Source organism: Sorex fumeus, unplaced genomic scaffold, assembly GCF_029834395.1.
Source record: "Sorex fumeus unplaced genomic scaffold, SorFum_2.1 ptg000009l, whole genome shotgun sequence".
Lineage (NCBI taxonomy): Eukaryota > Metazoa > Chordata > Mammalia > Eulipotyphla > Soricidae > Sorex > Sorex fumeus.
In genome coordinates, this window is record NW_026606066.1 from 117,766 (window position 1) to 137,524 (window position 19,759).

Consider the following 19,759-nt stretch of genomic DNA (forward strand, 5'->3'; position numbering starts at 1 on the left):
GGGTCACAGGGGTGCTGATTGCGTAGTTTTCCAGCAGAAGGGATGTGTGGGGGGCAGTGTAGGAGAATCCCGCAGAGCAGATTATACAAACAGGCTTATCAGCTCAGGCAGTGATCCTGAATCTCCAGACTGGGGGAAAAAACCCAACAAACTCATAACGCACCCAAATCCGCAGGACGCCTGCTTTCCCCAGTTGCCTTGGATGTTGGGAATGGGGAGTTTGGAAGAGAGTAGACACCAGACAGGCTGGTATGTGCTGGCACCGCCAAGAGCTGCAGGACTTAGCAAGCCGTGCCATCTCTCTCTGTGCTCTGGTCTCCTCTCCTTTCTGCTGAGAGCCAAGGGAAGTGGTGCGGGTTCAAAATGATGGAACTGCGGGGCCTGCCAGCATCTGTTTGAGCCTCAGAGCCCCAGGGGAAATGGAGCTGATCACTGACTTTGGTTTCCACCACACCACCAGACCGAAATGTTCCTTCTCATGCCATTTGGGTCCTTGACTCTGCAGTTGTTACTCCAATTTCCGCTGCTTTGATAGCAAGACTTGGTAACTGAATGTCCCCAGCTCCATCCTCTCTCTCTCTCTCTCTCTCTCTCTCTCTCTCTCTCTCTCTCTCTCTCTCCCCCCCCCCCTCCCCTCTCTTCCTGCTCGTTCCCAGACCCAGCCTGGGTCTTCCAGATCCCCCTGGGGCTGCCCCTTCCTCTGTTCAGCTCCCAGGCTGAGAACCCTGCTGGGGACCCCCACCTTCCCCACTAAAATTAGTTCCCTGAGTGTGTGTTGGAGTGAATGATGAACATGCATGGAATGAATGAATGAATGAATGAATGAACTCACCCATGAAACAGTGATTCTGGTGAGCATGGAGGAGATGAGAAAAGGTGGGTTTGCCTTGGAGAGGGCCGAACAGTGGCCATCACTCTCTCGGTTTCTACCCTCCTGTCTTTCTGGGGTTGTGTCTCAGGATGGTGGGAACCTGCAGATTTTTTAAAATCAGGGTTGACAGATGATGAGAAAGTCCTGACACTTGTCCAGGAGGTCCTTCCCCAGACCAGATTTTCTTTTTTTTTTTTTGCTTTCTGAGTCACACCTTGCGATGCACAGCGGTTACTCCTGGCTCATTCACTCAGTAATTACTCCTGACCGTGTTCGGGGGACAATGTGGGATGCTGGGAATCGAACCCAGGTCAGCTGTATGCAAGGCAAACGCTGTGCTTCCGCTCCAGCCCCCAGACCAGATAATTCTAAATTCTCACCGGGAGTTCAAGCCTCTTTCCCAACTGGAAGAGAATGGAGCACACTGCCATCAAGACGCAAGAGGGGGCTGGTGGGGGGAGGGGAAGGAAGGAGGGTTCAAATCTGGCTTGTGGGTGTATGTGGGGGGGCGCATACTCTCTTGGGTCTGGGTCTGGGAGCCACGTGCCTCATGGTCTTTGTCTTTCCTCCCCAGGGTCGTCCCTCAGGACTATGCGAGGCTAGAATGGAGATGTCCGCCCCAGCCCCCGCCACGGAGAAGAAAGAAGCCAAGGGCGGGATCCTGGAGGCTGCCGCCTTCCCCGACCCGGGCAGGAAGGCCTCGGCCCTCGCGGTAGCCACGGCAGCAGCGGCAGCAGCAGCCGTGGCGGCCCAAGGAGGTACTTTGTGTTTTGCACACTTGGCGGGCAGCAGGGGGGTGTTTTTCATTAGCCCATTAGGATTTAATGAGACTGCTGGCCCATGTCATCGGGCAGGCATGCGGCGTTTATGGGAGCGAAAGGAGGGCGCCCCCGCCCCCAGGGATCCCGACCGACCAGCGGACCGGACGCCTGCTGGTTTTCTAGGAGGTCTGCGCGCCCCCCACCCCCACCCCCAGCTCAGCTCAGCAGGCTGGGACTGTGTCAGGCCAGGGAGCGGGCAGGGGCAAGAGCCCCCAGGGTGCGTTCTGTTGGCCCGTTCGCTGGGTGCCACAGACGGGGCTCTGGCCTCTCGCCTGCCTGCCAAAGACTATTTTAGAAAGTAATTGTCTCCCGATCCCTCCTGCCTGTAATTAGAGGGTCAGGTAGGGAATGGAGTATCCTTAGGTGAATTTCTGGCCAACCTAATTACAGCAGACGGACTCCAGGAGCCACAGCCTCTCATTTCACAGCCCCGAAGAGCAAGCGTCTAGGGTTTCCACGGGCCCGTGCCAGCGCCCCGTTGGGAAAGTTTGGCGGGAAGGCGAGACCTCCCCGTGCGTCTCTGCAGCCCATCTGGAGGCCACAAAACTATTTCTGTCTCCGAGGAAAGGAGAGGCAGAGATTTCTTTTCTTTCCCTTCTCATTCAAGAGCATTTAGTCATGCCCTGCTGCTCACTGTGGAAGCTCCGCTCAGGGGAACCGTGGGGTGGGGGGTGGGGGGGCGTCTGTCCTCACGGAGGAGCCACGTCACAGGTGGCTTGTCAGCATACACACCCTCCCTGCGGTGGCTCAGCAGCGCTCAGGCTGAGCTGTGTGTGTGTGTGTGTGTGTGTGTGTGTCCATGCACTGGCCAGGCTAGGGGCAGCAAGTGGGGCCAGTGGGGGCACACTCGGGACTGGGGAGTCAACGAGCCATGTCGAAGCAGGAGGGTCCAGATAGACTCTAACTCTGTCCCCCACCTGCGGGCCAGGAGATCGGGGTGCCGGTCTGGGCTTGGAAACCACAGCCTTGAGCCACCAGAGCTTTTTCAAGGGTTGACCAGAGCCATGTGCCCTGTGGCCCGGCAGCTGAGAGCCACTGCGGGTGTGATTGTTCCTGTCGTTTTCTCTGTGTCCCCCCCACCTCCGCCGCCCCCCAACCCACTGCCTTGATTCTCAGCTGAAGGTCACTGAGGACGGGGTATCCAGGCCAAACTCGGTGCTTGGTGCTTGGGTGGTGGTTTCAGCTCCCTGGAGTTGGGTGATCCCTCTTGGATGTGTGGACGGGCCATAAGGCAGTGGAGGAAGAGCTCGCACCTGGTTTGGAGGGGGCGGGGGGTGGGGGGTGGGGTCACCAAGGCTTCATGGAAGCCCCCAGGTAGGGAGCCTGGAGGTGAGGATCACGTGAGCGTCCAGCTGGGTCCAGGCAGCCTGGGCTGGGCTCAGTGGCCCTAGGCTTGCCTGGGCCTTTCTTGGGGTCAGGACTGGTCCTTCTGGAGAAAACCTGTCTTTAGCTCCGGTCCTGGACCCTGGAGCCAGGAAAGGGTCCCCACACCGGTCCTCTGCATGATCGAGTGGCTATAATGGGGCAGTAGTTAGGACATTGGTCATTTGGGCAGTGCTGGGCCCACTGCAGCATGGAGCATGGCAGTGGGAGGGGCCCACTGGTCCACGCCCACCTGTACCCCAGGAGGCTGTTCACACCCCTTCTGCAGCCCCCCTACCCCATCCTCATGTTGCCCAGCCTCCAGGAAGAGGCCGCAGTGGATTCACCCTGTCGCCGCAGTTATGCGAGGGCAGGTTCCGCCAGGCCCGGGGCTGCTGTCAGCCTCTGCCCTGTCCTGTTGTCCCCGATGCCCAGCAGCTTCCTACCAGGACTCCCTTGGAATGTGTGTTCTGCTGGGGAGAGCAGGGACCCTGCTGGGGCCCCTCCCAGTGCAAAGACCTGGCCTGGGCTTCTGCTCTGTGTCCTAGACCATCCTGCAGATGCTTCAGCTCCTCAGGGAAGTTCCCTCCATCCCGCTGAGGGCAGCAAAGGCCCAGCGAGCCAGTGAGCAAGATGCCTCCCTTACTCCACATTCTGGAGTTTCAGAACTTTCTGAAGAACCTGGGAGGAGGTGTGCCTGCCCTCCCCCCAGGTTAGAGGAAGGCCCAGAAGGAGGTGCCTGGAGGCAGGAGGTGGATCTTGCGACTCACTGACCCCAAAGGGATGGGGGTGCTCTTGAGCTCAGTTCTGGATTCTTGGGGGTGCAAACTGGGCCTGCCAGAGGGTGTCCCGTGGCCCAGAGTGATGTTGGCCCTCAACTTCAGGAGGAGCTGGGCTGGGGAGAGGGTCTGGGGGCAGCCCCCAGGAGAGGGGCATGCAGAGGGCCTTGTTGGTTTGCAATAGCGCCCCCTGCAGTCACTGTCGGGAATCTGGGCCTCCAGATGTATAAGAGGGCTGGTGTGACGGGGCTCTTGCCCTGCTCCTGGGCTGAAGTGCACCAGCCTCTTACCGGAATTGCCCAGCCCTGGCCCTGGCCACAGACAGCTGCTCGGGGGCCTGTGCATGCACCCAGGTGTGACTAAGTGGGCAATCATTCTTATTTAAGTGATTTGCAGGATGGCTATGGATGGCTGCCCGCTCTAGGAGGCTGGAGGAAGTTTTTTTTGGTGGTGGTGGGGGGGAATCCCCACCCCTGAGTTGTTTCTGGAAAAGACCATAACCATTATGTGTGGAAGGACATGCCTAGGGTCTCCATGCTGGGGCTGGTGTTGGGGGAGTGGGATGTCCCCGTACAGGTGACTGCTCAGACCCCTGACATCCCCATTCCCCGTGAGCCCTTTGCAACCCGCAAGCTTGTCCTGTGTCCACCGCGCCATCCCTAGCACTCTCAGGAGGTGAGTCATGTCTGAGGGTGACCAAAGGACTCAGTCCCACAACTGCCAGGGCTGGGACCACCTGTCTGTATCCAGACTATGGGGCATCCTGGTTTTCCAGGTCAGTTTGTCTCTCCTCATCCCACCCTCCTACCCCCCCAACATTGCTGCCAATTTCATGTACTTCCTGATTCAAATTGTGTGATCTGAGGGAAGCTTTTATTTCCATAAACCGTGAACAGCTGGAAACAGCAGAGCCTTTGGGGGCAGGCCTGGACTCATGAAACTGGGGCCCATCCCGTGAGTAGATGTTGCATAGTCACTGGAAATGCCTGCTAAAGCTTTGTTCTTGGGGGAAGGAGTGCTTATGTTTCGCTATTGTGTGAGTGAGAGGCAGGATGCAGAGATCTCTGGGGGTCCCTAGTGCACAGAGAGAGTGAAAGTGTTCAGAAAGAGAGAGTGACAGCGTTCGATGGGCGGTGAGCAGGATGCTGGGGCACTGGGTGATGTATACTGTGCAGGGAAACTCCTATCTTGACTGCTTGGGTCTTCTCGGATCCTGTTAAAGTACAAACGCTCCTGAGATGCCAGGGAGTGCTGGAGCCAGCTTGTGCCAGGCCGTGTCTGCCGGGTGTATCTCTCAGCTACCTCGCCCTGTGGGCTTGTGGCATGCCAGCCATGGAGGGGGTCTTTTCACCCTGGAATTGACCAGCACCACAGTTCAGCCGGTCTCCACCCGCCAGCAGGAGCGTATGGTGCCAGTGGTTTGTTTGACTGACCCGCTCCCCCTGCTCCCTTCCTCAAGGGAATGACAGAAGGAGGGAGGCATTGTCCTGGCTGAGGAGGTAGGATGCAAAGGCAGGAGGAGCCCCCAGGATTGAGGCTGGAGGGGCACATGGCATCCATTGGCTCTTTCCTGGATTGCGGGAGCCTGTCCATTATGCTGACCACATTAGATGTTTCCACCTCATTACCCCAGAGAAATGTTTAGGTGACCTCGGATCTATCAGTATATAAATTAGGAATACATATCAAACATTTACGGATAATACATTATTATTATAGAGGTTTTTTTTTTGCTTTTTGGTCACACCCAGTGATGCACAGGGGTTACTCCTGGCTCATGCATGCAGGAATCACTCCTGGCAGTGCTCGGGGGACCATATGGGATGCTGGGAATCGAACTCAGGTTGCAAGGCTTTACCTGCTGTGTTATCACTCGAGCCCCTGGAGATTTATTTTAAAACAATAATTGGGGGGTGGGGATGGGGATTTGGGGCCATGCTTGGTGGTGCTCAGGTCTTACTTCTGGCTTGGTGCTCAGGGATCACTCCTGTCAGGGTTTGGGGTGTTGGGGTTGAAGCAGATCGTCTGTGTGCGAGACAAACTCCTTACTCCTTTCCTATGTCTCCGGTCCTCTTTCACAGCCTCTTTAGCTGTTGTGCTAATGCTTGGGAGTCCGTAAATCTTTCAGGACATGCGCTGGCCCAGGATTGGGTCATTCTTCACACCCCACCCCCCACTTAATTATTAACACGGCATGATTTCAAAGGCCGTTTGATTTAGATGTTTCTCATTGCTTTACACGGAAACTGCCCCTGACTGTGGTATTTTTCTCCATTAGCAGCGGGGTTTCTTTCCAAAAATATTTCTGAACATCTCTGTGCTCCTCAGCCGAGTGCCAGGATCCTACCGCTCCAAGCCTCTGGGCTGGGATGCTTGGAAAGGCCGGAGCTGTGAAATTTGGAGTTGGCGAATCCCAGAAGCTGGGCAGCCAGACAGCCCTTCGTCATCTGTGATGTGCCAGCGACGGCCAACACCCATCTCTGAACTCATGCCTGCTCTCTGCTAGCCAGGCTCTCCCCGTGTGGTCCTCCTTCCCCATGGCCACATCTGTATGTCTCCCTGGGAATGCTGAAAATGGGAATTCTTCAGTCAGTGGATAGCTCAGCAGATTGGAGTGCATGCTTTGAGTACCGGTTCAGTCCCTGGGACTGCTGCTGGGTCCCTCTGAGCATTGCTAAGAGCAACCCCCAACCTGCAAACCAGGAGGTGTACCTTTAGTACCTACCAAATATGACCCCAAAACCAAAATATGTGAATTTTGGGGCTGTACCCCAGAAGCAGACCTTTGGGGAGGAAGTTCTGGCAAGCAAGCAGGGGAGTGGGTGGGCTGTATAATGTCCTTGTTTTTTCTATTAATGGACTCACACCTCGATGTGCTGGGGCAGGATGGAGGCCCTCAGGTGTGTTCCAGAAAAACAGTGGGGGGGCTGGCAGTGTGGTGTTTGGGGGCTACTCATCCCCGCCCCCCCCACCAGTCGCCCAAGCCATCCTCCGGGATCATGATGCTCTGTAGATTGAACTCAGGGCCTGGCTTTTGCTAGGCATGTGTGCTGGAGGGACCCCCAGCCTTCTGCCTCATGCACCGTAGGGTGAGACAGAGCAGAGGGTGGAGATGCTGGCGGAGTCTCAGAATCCAACCTCATGGGGCTGGAGCAATAGCACAGCAGGTAGGGCATTTGCCTTGCACGCGGCCGACCCGGGTTCGATTCCCAGCATCCCATATGGTCCCCCGAGCACTGCCAGGAGTAATTCCTGAGTGCATGAGCCAGGATAACCCCTGTGCATCGCCGGGTGTCATCCAAGAAGAAAAAATAAATAAATAAAAATAAAATTGATCTTAGAATCCAACCTCAGGAGGGTACCTGAGGATGTAATAAATGCACACCTGCTTCTGCCCTGGTTTACGGCTCCTCCCAATTAGATTTGTGGTTTTCATACACAGGACTCATGCCGGCCCACAGACATCTTCTGCTGATCTGTGGTGGAAAATGCCTGCCACCTTGCCATACATGGCCTGGAGCAGGTGGGGGCTCTGTTATAAATATTGACATATAAATAAGGATACATAAGTTCCTTTCTAGGCAGGACTGGGTACTGAACCCAGGGCTTAGCACATGCAAAGCCAGCAAGCGCTTGAAAGTTTTTGTTACGAATAATCTTTTTTCAGGTTGGCCTTTGTGGTCCATGAAACATTTCTCCTTTTTCCACTGGGTGTGCAGGTGTAGAGAAGGTGGGAAATGCTGAGCTAGATCCCTGGGGTGTGGGGTGTGTGTGCGTGTGTGTGTGTTTGTGTTGGTGGTGGTGGTGGTGGTTTAGAGGGTGGTTGGTGATCTCGCCACATGGCAGGATTGGGGTCTGCTGGGCTCTCAGCACAATACTCCGACCCCCTGCCCCCAAGGCCCCAAATTATGAACAGCCCACTTGGAATCTTTGAAAGCTGTTTCTAGACATAGTTTTGCTCAGCGGTGAGACCTTCACATGAGTTCAGAACAGCGTGCAAGTACCAGCATATGGCAGAGGTCTGGTGAGGGGCCCTGGACAGGAAGGTCCTCAGACCCTGTGGACATCTCCCCTGGTTAGTCTCTGATCTGACTCCCTGGCGTCTCTGTCCTCTGTGACCCCCTGCAAGTGGGACTGGGCCTTGTTGGTTGGCCACAGCGCCCCCTGCAGTCAGTGTCGGGAATCTGGGCATCCCGGTGGGCTGGCTTGGCCAGCCCTTGGCCTGCTCCTGGCCTACAAGCACCAGAAGCTTACCTGAGCTGCTCAGCCCCGGCCCTGGCCACAGACAGCTGCCTGGGGCCTATGCGTGCACCCAGGTGTGACTAAGTGGGTGATTATTCTTGTTTAAGTGATTTGCTGGATGGCTGTAGATGCCACTTGCTCTAAGGCCTGTTCTAATGGCCCCGTCAAGTGGAACAGCTGCTCCCGTCAAACTTCTCCCCCATTTCCCTTAGAGTGGACCGTATCAGACTGGCCCATGGGGGGGCAGTCCCCACACCCCTCCCCCCTCCAACACCCCATCCCTGGGTGTCTGTTTGTGGGGGAAGGCAGGTGTCCTAAAGGACTTTTGTTAATACCTTGGCATGATCTTGTGCCAGCCCTCAAGGGCCAGGACGGATGGAGAGGACCGGAGGGACCAGGAAGTTGAGTGCCCCCTTGTCAGCCGTAGGGGGCAGCTTCTCTGCGCCAGCCACTGCTCTGGCCACAGCAGGAACATGGCTTGTGGTCTGGGAGGCAGAGCATCTGGTGGAGGCCATGTAAGTGTTGGCAGCCTCCTTCCCACCGTGCACTCTTCTGGTGAAGCGAACACTGCTCAGGGCCCCCCCTAAATCAGGCAGGACACCCATTTACCCCAGGCAGTGCCACTCCCCGCCCCTGTCGCATTCAAGACCCAGCTGAGGGTCTGTGTTCTAGAACCTTCTGCCACTTGGAATCCTGTTGTTGTGCCTTCTGGCTGGAGGCCCTGGGGGCTGAGAGCATCCCAGGATCGCATCTCAGCCTTGCTTGGGGTCTTAAGGTCTCCAAGTCGCTTCCACTGATAGAGCTGGAAAGTGCTTGCACGATCCTCTGCTTCAAATCTGCTCGTTTTACAGATGTGGAAACTGAGGTCCAGAGGGATTGAGTGAGTCACCTTCGGAACCAGAGACTGAGCCCCCCCTCTCCTCATGGAGCTGCCCCCTCTCAGAATTGCCCCTTTCGGGACCCCCAGTGCTTACTTTGGAAGCTTTTTTTTCTTTCCTCATGTTTGGTGCTGTCAAAACTAATTTTAGCATTTCTAAAGCTTGGTAAAAATACAGCCTCATTACTTTGATGTCAGCGCATAGTTTACTATTAGTATATCCTGGGGTTTATCATTTTAGTCATGTTTAACACGGCTGCACCAAACACGCTGTATTAAATCTGGCTTATTTTACATTCCTGTCCGGAATTATTTATTTGTAACAATTTCCTCTCTATCAAAAGACACAGCTAATGCTGTGTTTTAATGTGTTATTTACACACAAAATAACCTATTTACAACTCAGCATGTGCCGGAGGGAGAATGGATGGGCCCCAGTTCCCTGCGTTCTGTTCTATCGGAGTTTAACAATCTGGTTCGCTAATAGAACCATTTATCACCGGGGTGGGGGGGGGGATCATTTATTTTATGTTTGTGGCCAGGTCGTATCGCCTCTGATCTGGGGAACGTTCGGAGGATCGTGAAGTCAGGCCGGGTGTTTGGGAAGGAGCGTGGGACTCCTGGAGGAGGGGTGGCCCTGCTTTGTGGCAGTGACCTGGGAGTCTCTGGCTTTACCACGGGATGTGCTTCCCAGAGATGGTTCTGGAACACCCATGGATCCTGCCTCCGCCCTCTCAGATCCCCAGGCGGAGGCATGAGGAGGGGAGGAGAGAGTGCTATGGGGACTGGGATACATCCCATTCATGGAGAGATGGGGTCAGAGCCATGGTCTTAAGGCAGGCGCTCCCCAGATGGGATGAGGTTCAGGGAGGAGGCATTAGGGAGATGAGGAGTAGGCCGGCAGCTACTTACAGATGCAGGGGCTTCTGAGCTGGCCTCTGGGGCTCCAAAATGGGGTGTGCTGGAGGACCCTGAACCAGGGGGCACTTTGGCCTCTGTGGTAGGAGACCCTACCCACTCCTGTTTCCCGAGGCACAAAGAAACCAGCCAGGGTCTCAGGTAGACACCGTATCAAATCTGAGGCTTCATCAGCAGTGGACGGGGAGGGGGTGTGGTGGCGGCTGGGGCCGAAAGGCTGGAGGCAGGGAATTCATGGGGAGGCCCCGACACAGCGCCGGGGCACAGCCAGGATGGACATTGGCCTCCAGGGGGGTGGAGGCCAGGCAACAGAGACCCGATGGCCTCATGGTGTTCTAGCATGTCACCAAGCTGGTGACAGGCAGTGACCCCTCTGGGCCACTGCTGTTTTGGCACACGCTGGGGCAGGAGGGCAAAGCTGTGCCCGGGAAGGAAGCGGCTGCCCAGGGCTAGTAGGGTGGGGTGTGGGGAGGCGGTCGGCAAGTGGGAGCAGTTGTGGCCGCAAGCCAGGCACACTAGAGGTGCTGATGGGACCCGATGCCTAAGAGGGTCAGGGAGACTGCAGGGAAGGAGCAGGGTCTGAAACAGGCTCTGGAGGCCCAGGAGGACCCTGGGAGGCCACTGTCCACAGCTCTGCATCTCTGACCGTGGGGTCCTTGCAGGGAAGAGTGGCCTCTTCAGATGCACCATGCCAGGAGGCTACCAGGCAGTGCTTTCATTCATCATTATAATTATTCTATTGTTTGTTATTGGGTTAGAGCGATAGCACAGCGGTAGGGCGTTTGCCTTGCGCGCAGCCGACCTAGCCGAGCCTGGTTTGATTCCTCTGCCCCTCTCGGAGAGCCCGGCAAGCTACCAAGAGTATCTCGCCCGCACGGCAAAGCCTGGCAAGCTCCCCGTGACGTATTCAATATGCCAAACACAGTAACAACAAGTCTCATGATGGGGACGTTACTGGGCCCACTTGAGCAAATTGATGCACAACGGGAGGACAGTGATATCAGTGATATTTATTATTCTGTGGTGGAGATTTTTGAATCTATTTTTTATATAAAAATAATTGGGGTGATGGTGGTTTGGGGCCCTACCTGGTGGTACTCAGGGGTTACTCCTGACTCTGCACTCATGGATCACTCCTTGAGGGCTCAGGGAATTGGGATGCTGGAGATGGAATCCGGGTCAGCCATGTGCAAGGCAAACGCCCTGCCCACTGGACTGTCACTCCGTCCCCCTAGTGGGGCCTTTTAGATGTGGGAATGAGACAACCCCTGGATCTTGGAGGGTCTCAGGCTTAGAGCCTGCTTCCCAGGTTGGTATCCTCTGCTGAAAGGAGCTCTGGTGGCCTTGTCTTAAAAACGGCTCTCGCACTCATCTCTGAAGGCCAGGCTCATGGACACTCACTTCCGGGGGCTTAGAAAGTACCTGGTGTGCAGTGCGGTCTCTCTCCAGATGCTCTGCTGCTCCTGGCACTGTTATTGCTGTCATGAGGGTGAGTTCTGGGATTGTTGCCGAGGGCTTCTCCCAGAGAAGGTTTCTTCTCCCAGAGAACCAGTGAGTGCCTGTATGCTGAGTAACCTGAACTTCGTGTGCACAGGAGATAGCTGTTTGCCCGTGGAAGAGGTTCTGGCTCGAGGAGTCGCATGGGCAAAGGGCCTGCGGTCTGGGAATGGCTCAGCTCCTTGGGGCAGGGCTGGGAATCCCTGTGACGCTGTGTCCAGAGGTCCCTGTTGGCTCTCATGTGGATGCTACAGCTAGGCCCAACCCCAGGGTATGCAGGACTTCTTTGGAAAATCACTCAGGTTCCGTCCTCCTCTCCTGCTCTGCTGCTGGGTAGGCGGGCCAGGAGGGAGGGGTTGGGGGACTCAGACCAGGGAAACCAGCTGCCCTGGGCTCTTCTGCATGTGTCTGTGTCTGCTGTAAGCCACGACCCCAAGCAGGTCTCTGGGAGGAGGCCAGGCCTCTCGGCTTTTTCATCCTGCTTTGCAAGCCTTTAGGGGTGTGCCATGGTTGTGGGGTCACACTCACCCCACATGGGCTTCAGGAAACCTGCCTCGGTTTCTGCCTTCTCCAGAATGAAGGAATTTCCTTGGATGCTTCTTGGGAAGCAGAAGAGCGTGGGGACTGCATGGCACTGTGGGGGTTGGAGCAGGGAAGCTTTCTCCACCTCCGAGTGCCCGAGTTTGACCCTCTGGCTGTCGCCTGGGTCTGTGCAGAAGCTCCTGTTATCTTTCTTTCTTTCTTTCTTTCTTTCTTTCTTTCTTTCTTTCTTTCTATCTTTCTTTCCCTCCCTCCCTCCCTCCCTCCTTTCCTTCCTTCCTTTCTTTCTTTGTCACACCTGGTGATACACAGGGGTTCCTCCTGGCTCTGCACTCAGGAATTACTCCTGGCAGTGCTCAGGGGACCATATGGGATGCTGGGAATCGAACCCGGGTGGGCCACGTGCAAGGCAAACACCCTCCCCGCTGTGCTATTGCTCCTGTTATCTTTCACCCCTCCCTGTGATCTGGTGGCCACTGCCAAAGCTAGCCTACGGCACTGTGATGCCTGGGGCTGGGGAAGCACTGACTTGGAAGGGTCAGACTCATTCCAAAGATGGATTTTTCTGTGTGTGTGTGTGTGTGTGTGTGTGTGTGTGTGTGTGTGTGTGTGTTTCCTTAGCTGTGGGACATCTCCCCAGCAGTGTACGCAGGGACTTGGATGCCACTCTTGGAGGTACTCACCTGGTAGTGTGGGCCCTATAACAGTGCTTAGTCTGGTGAGATGGTGTTGGTTGGACTTGGTGCTCCTGGAGGCCTCAGGGCCACCTGGCACCGGCTGGGTGGGTTTTTGCAGTGCGGGGATGTAACTCGGATGCACGGCATGTGCTCGGCATGTGCTCCAGCCTTCTGTACTGTCCCGGGTCCCCCTGTGAGGCTGTGCGTCGCTGAGGTGCTTCTTTTCCCAGACACTCAGCTCTGGACCCTGGTGTCATCTTGCCACGGAAACGTTATGGATGCCTGTGTGAAAGGCAGCAAGCATGTGCTTAGATATGAGCTGGGGTGTGTGCACTCAGGTACGTGAAATGAGGTCCCAGACTCACCTAGCCTCTGTGAGGGACTGAGGGGCTGCTCCATGGGCCCGGGGCTTTTTCTTCTTTTTTTCCTCTTCGGAGAGTGGCCTTTCTACCCGAAAGGCTCCAAGGAGCTCTCTGTGTCCCAGGGAGCAGAGCAGTATGGAACTCTCCAGCCCGCGGCTGCTGGCTGCCAGCTCTTCTGCTTCTAGTTCCCAGGGAATGGAAAATCTGCTCTTACAAATATGTGTGTACAAATGTTTATAGCAGCATTATTCATACGCGCCCCCTAACAAAGGAAATAACCCAGATGGTTAGTAATGAATGCACGGGACCACAGACCATGGTCTAGCCACATCGTGGTTTGTCACGTGGCCATCAGCAGGGCGGAGACACGGAGAGCCTGTGAACCTGGAGCGCATGCTCAGTGGACGGAACCAGACCCAGAAGTGCTTCCTTTTGCATGAGCTGTTCTGAAGAGGCAAATCCATAGACAGAAAACAGATTCTTGCTTGCCAGGGCCTGGGCATTGCGGGTCGGGGGAAGGAATGGGGAGTGACTGCTAATGAGCCTGGAGTTTCTTTTTGGGGTGATGAAGTGTTTCTGTAATGAGGTGGTTGCACAACCCTGTCACTGCATGGAAACCCACTCAACTGTGTACTTTAAAAGTATGGAGTTGGTGGCATGTGTATTACCGTATTTCACTGCATGATTGTCACACCCCATTTTCCCAAGGATGCAGGCACAATTAAAAAAAATTCTGTGTCATGGCACTGTCCTACTATTTTGGCAAAAATAGTTGACATAAGGGACCGGAACGATAGCACGGCGGGTAGGGTGTTTGCCTTGCACACGGCCAGCCTGGGTTCGATTCCCAGCATCTCATATGGTCTCCTGAGCAATGCCAGGAGTGATTCCTGAGTGCTAAGCGGGGAGTAACCCCTGAGCATTTTTTTTTGGCCGGGTGTGACCAAAAAAAAAATATTTGACATAAAATGAATGATGATGATGTGGTAAAATACGGTAACTCTCAGCAGTTTTCTTTGTTTTTTAATGGAGGGGGAAAAAAGAGTCCTAAGGGAAGGAGGGAGGTGGGAGGAAGTTAGGGAGAGCCTGGGCCCCCAGCACACATCTGGCCTGGAACATCTGGGCTTGGCCCCCTCACTCCCTGAAACCCCAGCACGAGGCCCCCCTTTCCCCGAGCATCGCTGCCTCTCCGGGTGACCCTAGCCAATGAGCAGCCTCCGCGGCCAATTCTATAGGCTGCAGAAGCTCTAAAAATAACTGGAGTGGAAGGAGGGTGTTTAATGACAGAGTAAATAATTACATTAAGGGTGCGAGTTAGGAGGGGAGCTGAGTAAATCACTTTATCAGCCTCCAGCTAACTTCTAGGCCTTGATCACCAGATTACGTCCTCCTCGAAACTCCAAATAATGGATGGTGGCCGGCCGGGGCTGCGGGCACGGCTGAGAGCGGGCCCGCCAGCCTGCCAGGCTCGCCCCCAGCCCCCACCTGCTCGCTGCCCCAGGAGGGTGAGTCAGGGTCAGGAGGCTCTACTGTTGGCCCAGAAATCAGCTGCACTGCTGCAAGGGACCAGGATCCCCTTGGTTGGAGCGTCACTTTTTTTTTTTTTTTGCTTTTTGTGTCATACCCAACGTTGCACAGGGGTTACTCCTGGTTTATGTACTCAGGAATTACTCCTGGGGGTAATCAGGGGACCATATGGGATGCTGAGAGTCGAACCCGGGTCGGCCGCGTACAAGGCAAATGCCCTACCTGCTGTGCTATTGCTCCAGCCCCCTGAGGTTGGATTCTGAGACTCCACCAGCATCTCCACCCTCTGCTCTGTCTCACCCTATGGTGCATGAGGCAGAAGGCTGGGGGTCCCTCTAGCACACATGCCTAGCAAAAGCCAGGTCCTGATTGGAGCATCTTGAGTGGGACGGGTGTCAGGGACCGCTGAAGCCTCAGACGGGAGATGACCGACCACAGCCATCCCGGTACCTACAATGGAGCCGGGTCAGGAGCAGATGTGGGGCTCCCCAGAGGGGATCGTGTCTCTGCCTCGAGGTGGCCTCCCACGCTGGGGGAGTCAAGGCTCTCTGCAAAATATACCCAGGCCCTCATGGAAGCATTGTGCATGCAGCGAAGTGCCAGGGAGGTGCCCCCCTGGGAAGCAGTTGGGCACCTCGGCTGGCACGGTGAGGCTGCAGTTGATGTGTCTGTCTGGCACACACCATCCTGCCATGTAGCCTGGTCCGGTCCTTCCCCCTCCCCGCATGCCCTGTCCCTTCACTGCCCTCCCTCGCTGTGTCCTGTGCCCCAGCCATGGCTGCAGGAGCCCTACCCTCCCCCATCTCACACACACACACACACACACACACACACACTCTCTCTCTCTCTCTCTCCTCTCTCTTCTCTCCTCTCTCTCTCTCTCTCTCTCTCTCTCTCTCTCTCTCTCTCTCTCTCTTCCCCCGCCTCTGCCTGGCCCTCACCTGTCCCAGGATGGTTCTCAGTCTGCACCTGGGAGCATCTGGCCAGGGAGGTCCCCCAGGCCTAATGCTGTTTCCTGGAAGAGTGGGAGGTGCCAGGGAGGACCAGGAAGGGGGTAACCCCTTTCCTGGAAGGGAACCACCACTAGGATCCAAGTCTGGCTGCAGTGGCGGAAGCCCGTGGCTTCTGAGTGGCCCTTCCTGTGTCAGGTGCTGGAAGTCGCTGGCTGTGGGGGTCAGGGCTGTCCCTGCTGCCATCTCCTGCTCTCCCTGCCTCCTGGGGACCTTGGACGGGGGGGCTTTTCTGCCCCCCACCCATGGTGGTGAGTAGAGCTGTGATGGAGAAGCGGGTCCTTCCAGGTGGCTTCCGTCGGTATGGGGGAGCCATCTCGCCTTCTTCTCTTTGGCTGTGCTTCGTAGTTCTGCACCCCCAAGTCAGTCCCTGGGATCAGGCCCGTGGCTGATCAGCCCCGCATGGCTCCTGTGGATGCGGTGGGCTGTCTCCCTGTCCTGCAGGTCTCTGGCTTGGTGGGCAGGGTCCTCTGGTGTTAGACACTCAGCCGTCTTGGGTGGAGGACAGGGAGGGCCCGAGCTGAACCCGTCACAGCTGCTGGGCTCAGCACAGGCTCCTCAGGAGGCCCCAAGGGGCAGTCGCCCTGGGTTGTGGGGCAGTTTCTGGGGCAAGACCCCGCCAGAGAGAGGCCTGTGGTCATGCCTGAGGGAGGCCATGCTGCAGGGGCTCCTCACGAGGGCTCGTGGTGGGCCGTGTGCAGTGCCCAGGCCCGGTGTCTGGGGTCAGCACCTCCTTAGGGGGGTCTCTGGGACATTTCTCCCTGCCAGCCTGGGCAGATGCTTGACCAAAGTCTGGGCCCCTCCCAGACTGTGCTCTCTGTCCTCTTACCTGCAGACCCCGGGGCTCACTCCTCTTCTGGAACCTACCCTCCTGGGCTGACCATTCTGCTCTCTGCCTCCATGTGTCTGCCCTCTACGCCAGCATGATGCTGAGATGCAGAAGCAGGCTGAGACCCAGGCCCGACAGAGGTCTGGGGCCACGCTGGGGGGCCCCCCAGCTGCCTCTGTGGGCCTCATTGAGTGGAGGTGGGTGGAGGTGGCTACATTCAGAGCGGGGACAGGAGTCCTTGTTCCATGGTGGTGACGCTGCCTCAGGAGCACCATGAGGTCCCAGGAGGTCTTTGCTGTATTTTGAGATGTCACAGGCAAGTTCTCTTTTCATGGAGGGGGGAGGGACACTTCCGGAAGTACTCAGGGCTTTCTCCTGGCTCTGTGCTCAGAGATCACTCCTTCTGGGGCTTGGGGGACCATCCAAGGTGCCAGTGATTGAACCCCGGGTCAGCTGCATTCCAGGCAAGCGCCCTGTGCTATCTCTCCGCTCCATTGGGCAGGTTCTGAGGACTCATTGGGGCCACCTTGGGTGTTGGGCACTCCCTGAAGTACCTGGCACAACACAGGCAGGAACAGAACCTGCCAACCAGGCCGTGGGTGGTCGGGCAGGTTTTCTGTGCCCGTGTCCCCAAGGAGGAGTGGCAAGGTTCTGGGAACTTAAAAAATAAACAAAAACAAAAATCAAGAAAATAAAAAAAACCACCATCGTGTCCTAAGTGTGATTCCAGGACCTTTGCATCCTGGGGGCTGGAGGGAGGAGGATGACCTTTGGTCATTTGTCCTAAAAGAGAGGGACGTGAAATGGTTCTCAGTTCCCACTGCCTTGCTCCTTGTCACCCAGAAAAGCCCAGTGGTATAGAGGGAGTAGCCTGAGTCCCTCCACCCCTGGGGTGTGTGTGTGGGAAGGGGAGAACTGAGCAGAGGGTCAGACGGAGATCCTGGAGTCCCTGTGCAAGAACGTCCCAGCTGGGGAGCAGACAGACAGTATAGGAGTGAAGAAGCAGCTTGCACATAGCCCACCCAGTGCGACCTCACCACAGGGCCCTCTGAGCACTGCCAGGAGTCAGCCCTGAGCACCACTGGATATGTGCCACATCTTTATCCCAAAGAAACCTACCAGCTGTGTGTTAGACAAGTGGACACTACCCTGCCTCTGGCCAGCTCTTGTATACACAGTGACCTCTGCCCTCAGACTGCCCTCCACCCTCAGTCGCCCACTGCCTCTCACCCCTGCCAAGTGCTGACTGACCTCCACTAGATCCCCAAGCCCCGTCAACCCTGGGAGCCTGCAAATAGATCTCACGCCTCACCATCCTGGGTTGGTCGCGGGAGCTGCAGCCTGAGTCTGCCTAGCGGTGACGTGCTCCCAAGGCACCAGGAAGGTGAGGACCGGCAGCATGTTGCTTGTTTGGAAAAGTGAGGAGGGCTTGGGTAAGGTGGGAGCCTGGGATTCAGGGCAGCCAGTCAACAACCCCTGAGAGCTGTTGACATTTCATCTTTTGGGGAGACACTCGGACCCCTTGCTCTTCCTAGCCGAGCTCCCAGCTCCTGCTTGTGTGAGTCTTCTGACCGAGCTGGCCCTTTTGGCCTCTTTCTTACACAGGCCAGGGAGCTTTGGAGGCCCAGGAAGTCTGGAACAGTGAACCCCAGTGGCTAATGATCATGGCATGGATGGGGGTTGCGGGTGCTAAAGCGGTCAGGGCATGGGCGTGAGTGAAAGGGGATGGTCTGGGCTGGGCAGGGAGGAGGGGACAAAAGGGGACTTAGAAAACCTTTTCTGAGATGAACTCATGAAATTTACATACAAGTGGTACTACATGAAAAGTATCATGCTAAGTGAAATGAGTCAGAAAGAGAAAGAGAGGGACGGACATAGAAAGATTGCATTTATCTGGGGAACATAAAGTAACAAAATAGGAGACTAACACCCAAGGATAGCTGAGATTAGTACCAGGAGGTTCGCTCCATGGCTTGGAGACCAGCCACACATGCTAGGGGAAAAGGCAGCTCAGATAGAGAAGGGAGCACCAAATAAAGGGTGTTGGGAGGATCCTCCTAGGATGGGAGATGCGTGCTGAGAGTAGACTATAGACCGAACATGATTGCCACTCAGTGCCTCTTTTGCAAACCACAGGACCCAAAAGGAGAGAGAGAACAAAAGGGAGTGCCCTGCCACAGAGGCAGGGGGGGGGGGGGGAGGATGGGGGTTGGGAGGGATACTGGGATTCGTGATGGTAAGAAATGGGCACTGGTGGAGGGATGGGTATTTGATCATTGTATAATTGAAACCCAAGCACAAAAATTTGTAAGTCTACAACTGTACCTCATGGTGTTTCACTAATAAAAATTAAAAAAAAAAACTTTTCTGAATCCCCTCAGTGATTTCACCCTGAAGGATCAGTTCTGATGCTCAGGAATATGAGGGCGTGGTGCAGTGTGTGTTGGGGGGCTCTCCCCAGAAAGGCCCACCCCATGGCTGTGGTCAGATGTCGGAGGCTTAGTGAGAATGAGCTGGCCGGAGTCTGTGGGCATAGCAGGGCTGGATGTGGTGGACACCGAGAACGGCCTGAGAGCCCCAGAGATCTCTCTGAGACTCAAAGATGGGGACATGCGCATTTCTCTCAGCTGGAATGGAGGAGACAACCCACCCCCCACCCCACCCCAATCCCGTGCCCCAGGGATGAGTCTGATTGATCACTGGTCACTAAAAATATACACAGCGAAATGAAGGGCGCAGCCTCATGATGGACGCTGTAAAGATAAGTAACGGCCATTATCCGGCCACTTAAACCCTTACCTTTGGGGTAGAAAGGGGTCTGCGCCGACACTAAGTCTTTATCAAGAAGTGTTTACTCATAAAAATCGCCCATGAAATCCAGGGGAGCGGCGTCCGGCTGTGCGCCCCCCTCTGCCTTTATAGTGCCACAGTCCCTCTGGTGACAGCACCCACAAATCACTGTGACTGAAAGTTGGGGACGGGTGGGGAGTTCACCCAGATGTGAGAGTGTGCGGTGGTGGACATGAGGAGAGGGTGAGTGTGGACAGACCACGGCTCCGTCACTCTGCAGATGCCGCCCCATGGAGCACTGAGCACCTCCCCACCCCAGGCTGCCCCCGAGTCACCCCACTTGCCGCTGGTTCAGCCACAGCCCAGGAGCTCTGGGAAATGCAGGTGCCACACCTGTCCAAAACATCCTCCAGCCCCTTCCGGGTCTCCCCCGAGGCTCACCTGCTCTCCCTGCTGCACGGTCTCTGCCATGGCGTCTTCATTGCTGGGTGTAGAGGCTCCTGGGCTGTGACCAGTCATGGCTCTGCCTTCCCTGGGGGTTGCAGCTCGCCCTGTGTGTCTTCACTCTTTCCACTCCCCCTGAGCTCCCCCACATCCCAGACCTTCCTTCCCCATGTTCTTCTGCCCCCCCCATCTCCTTGACCTGAGGTCCCCGCT

At 56.1% G+C, this 19,759-nt stretch overlaps 1 protein-coding gene across 1 annotated transcript in view; it reads left to right on the forward strand.

The window, feature by feature from the left end:
* GLI2 (GLI family zinc finger 2) overlaps nt 1–19,759 on the forward strand; it is a 252,518-nt gene that overhangs the window by 66,913 nt on the left and 165,846 nt on the right. Inside the window, exon 2 of the mRNA XM_056110240.1 lies at nt 1,446–1,629. Coding sequence (XP_055966215.1) covers nt 1,476–1,629 — 154 coding nt within the window. The 5' untranslated portion in view covers nt 1,446–1,475. The remainder of the gene's footprint in view (nt 1–1,445; nt 1,630–19,759) is intronic.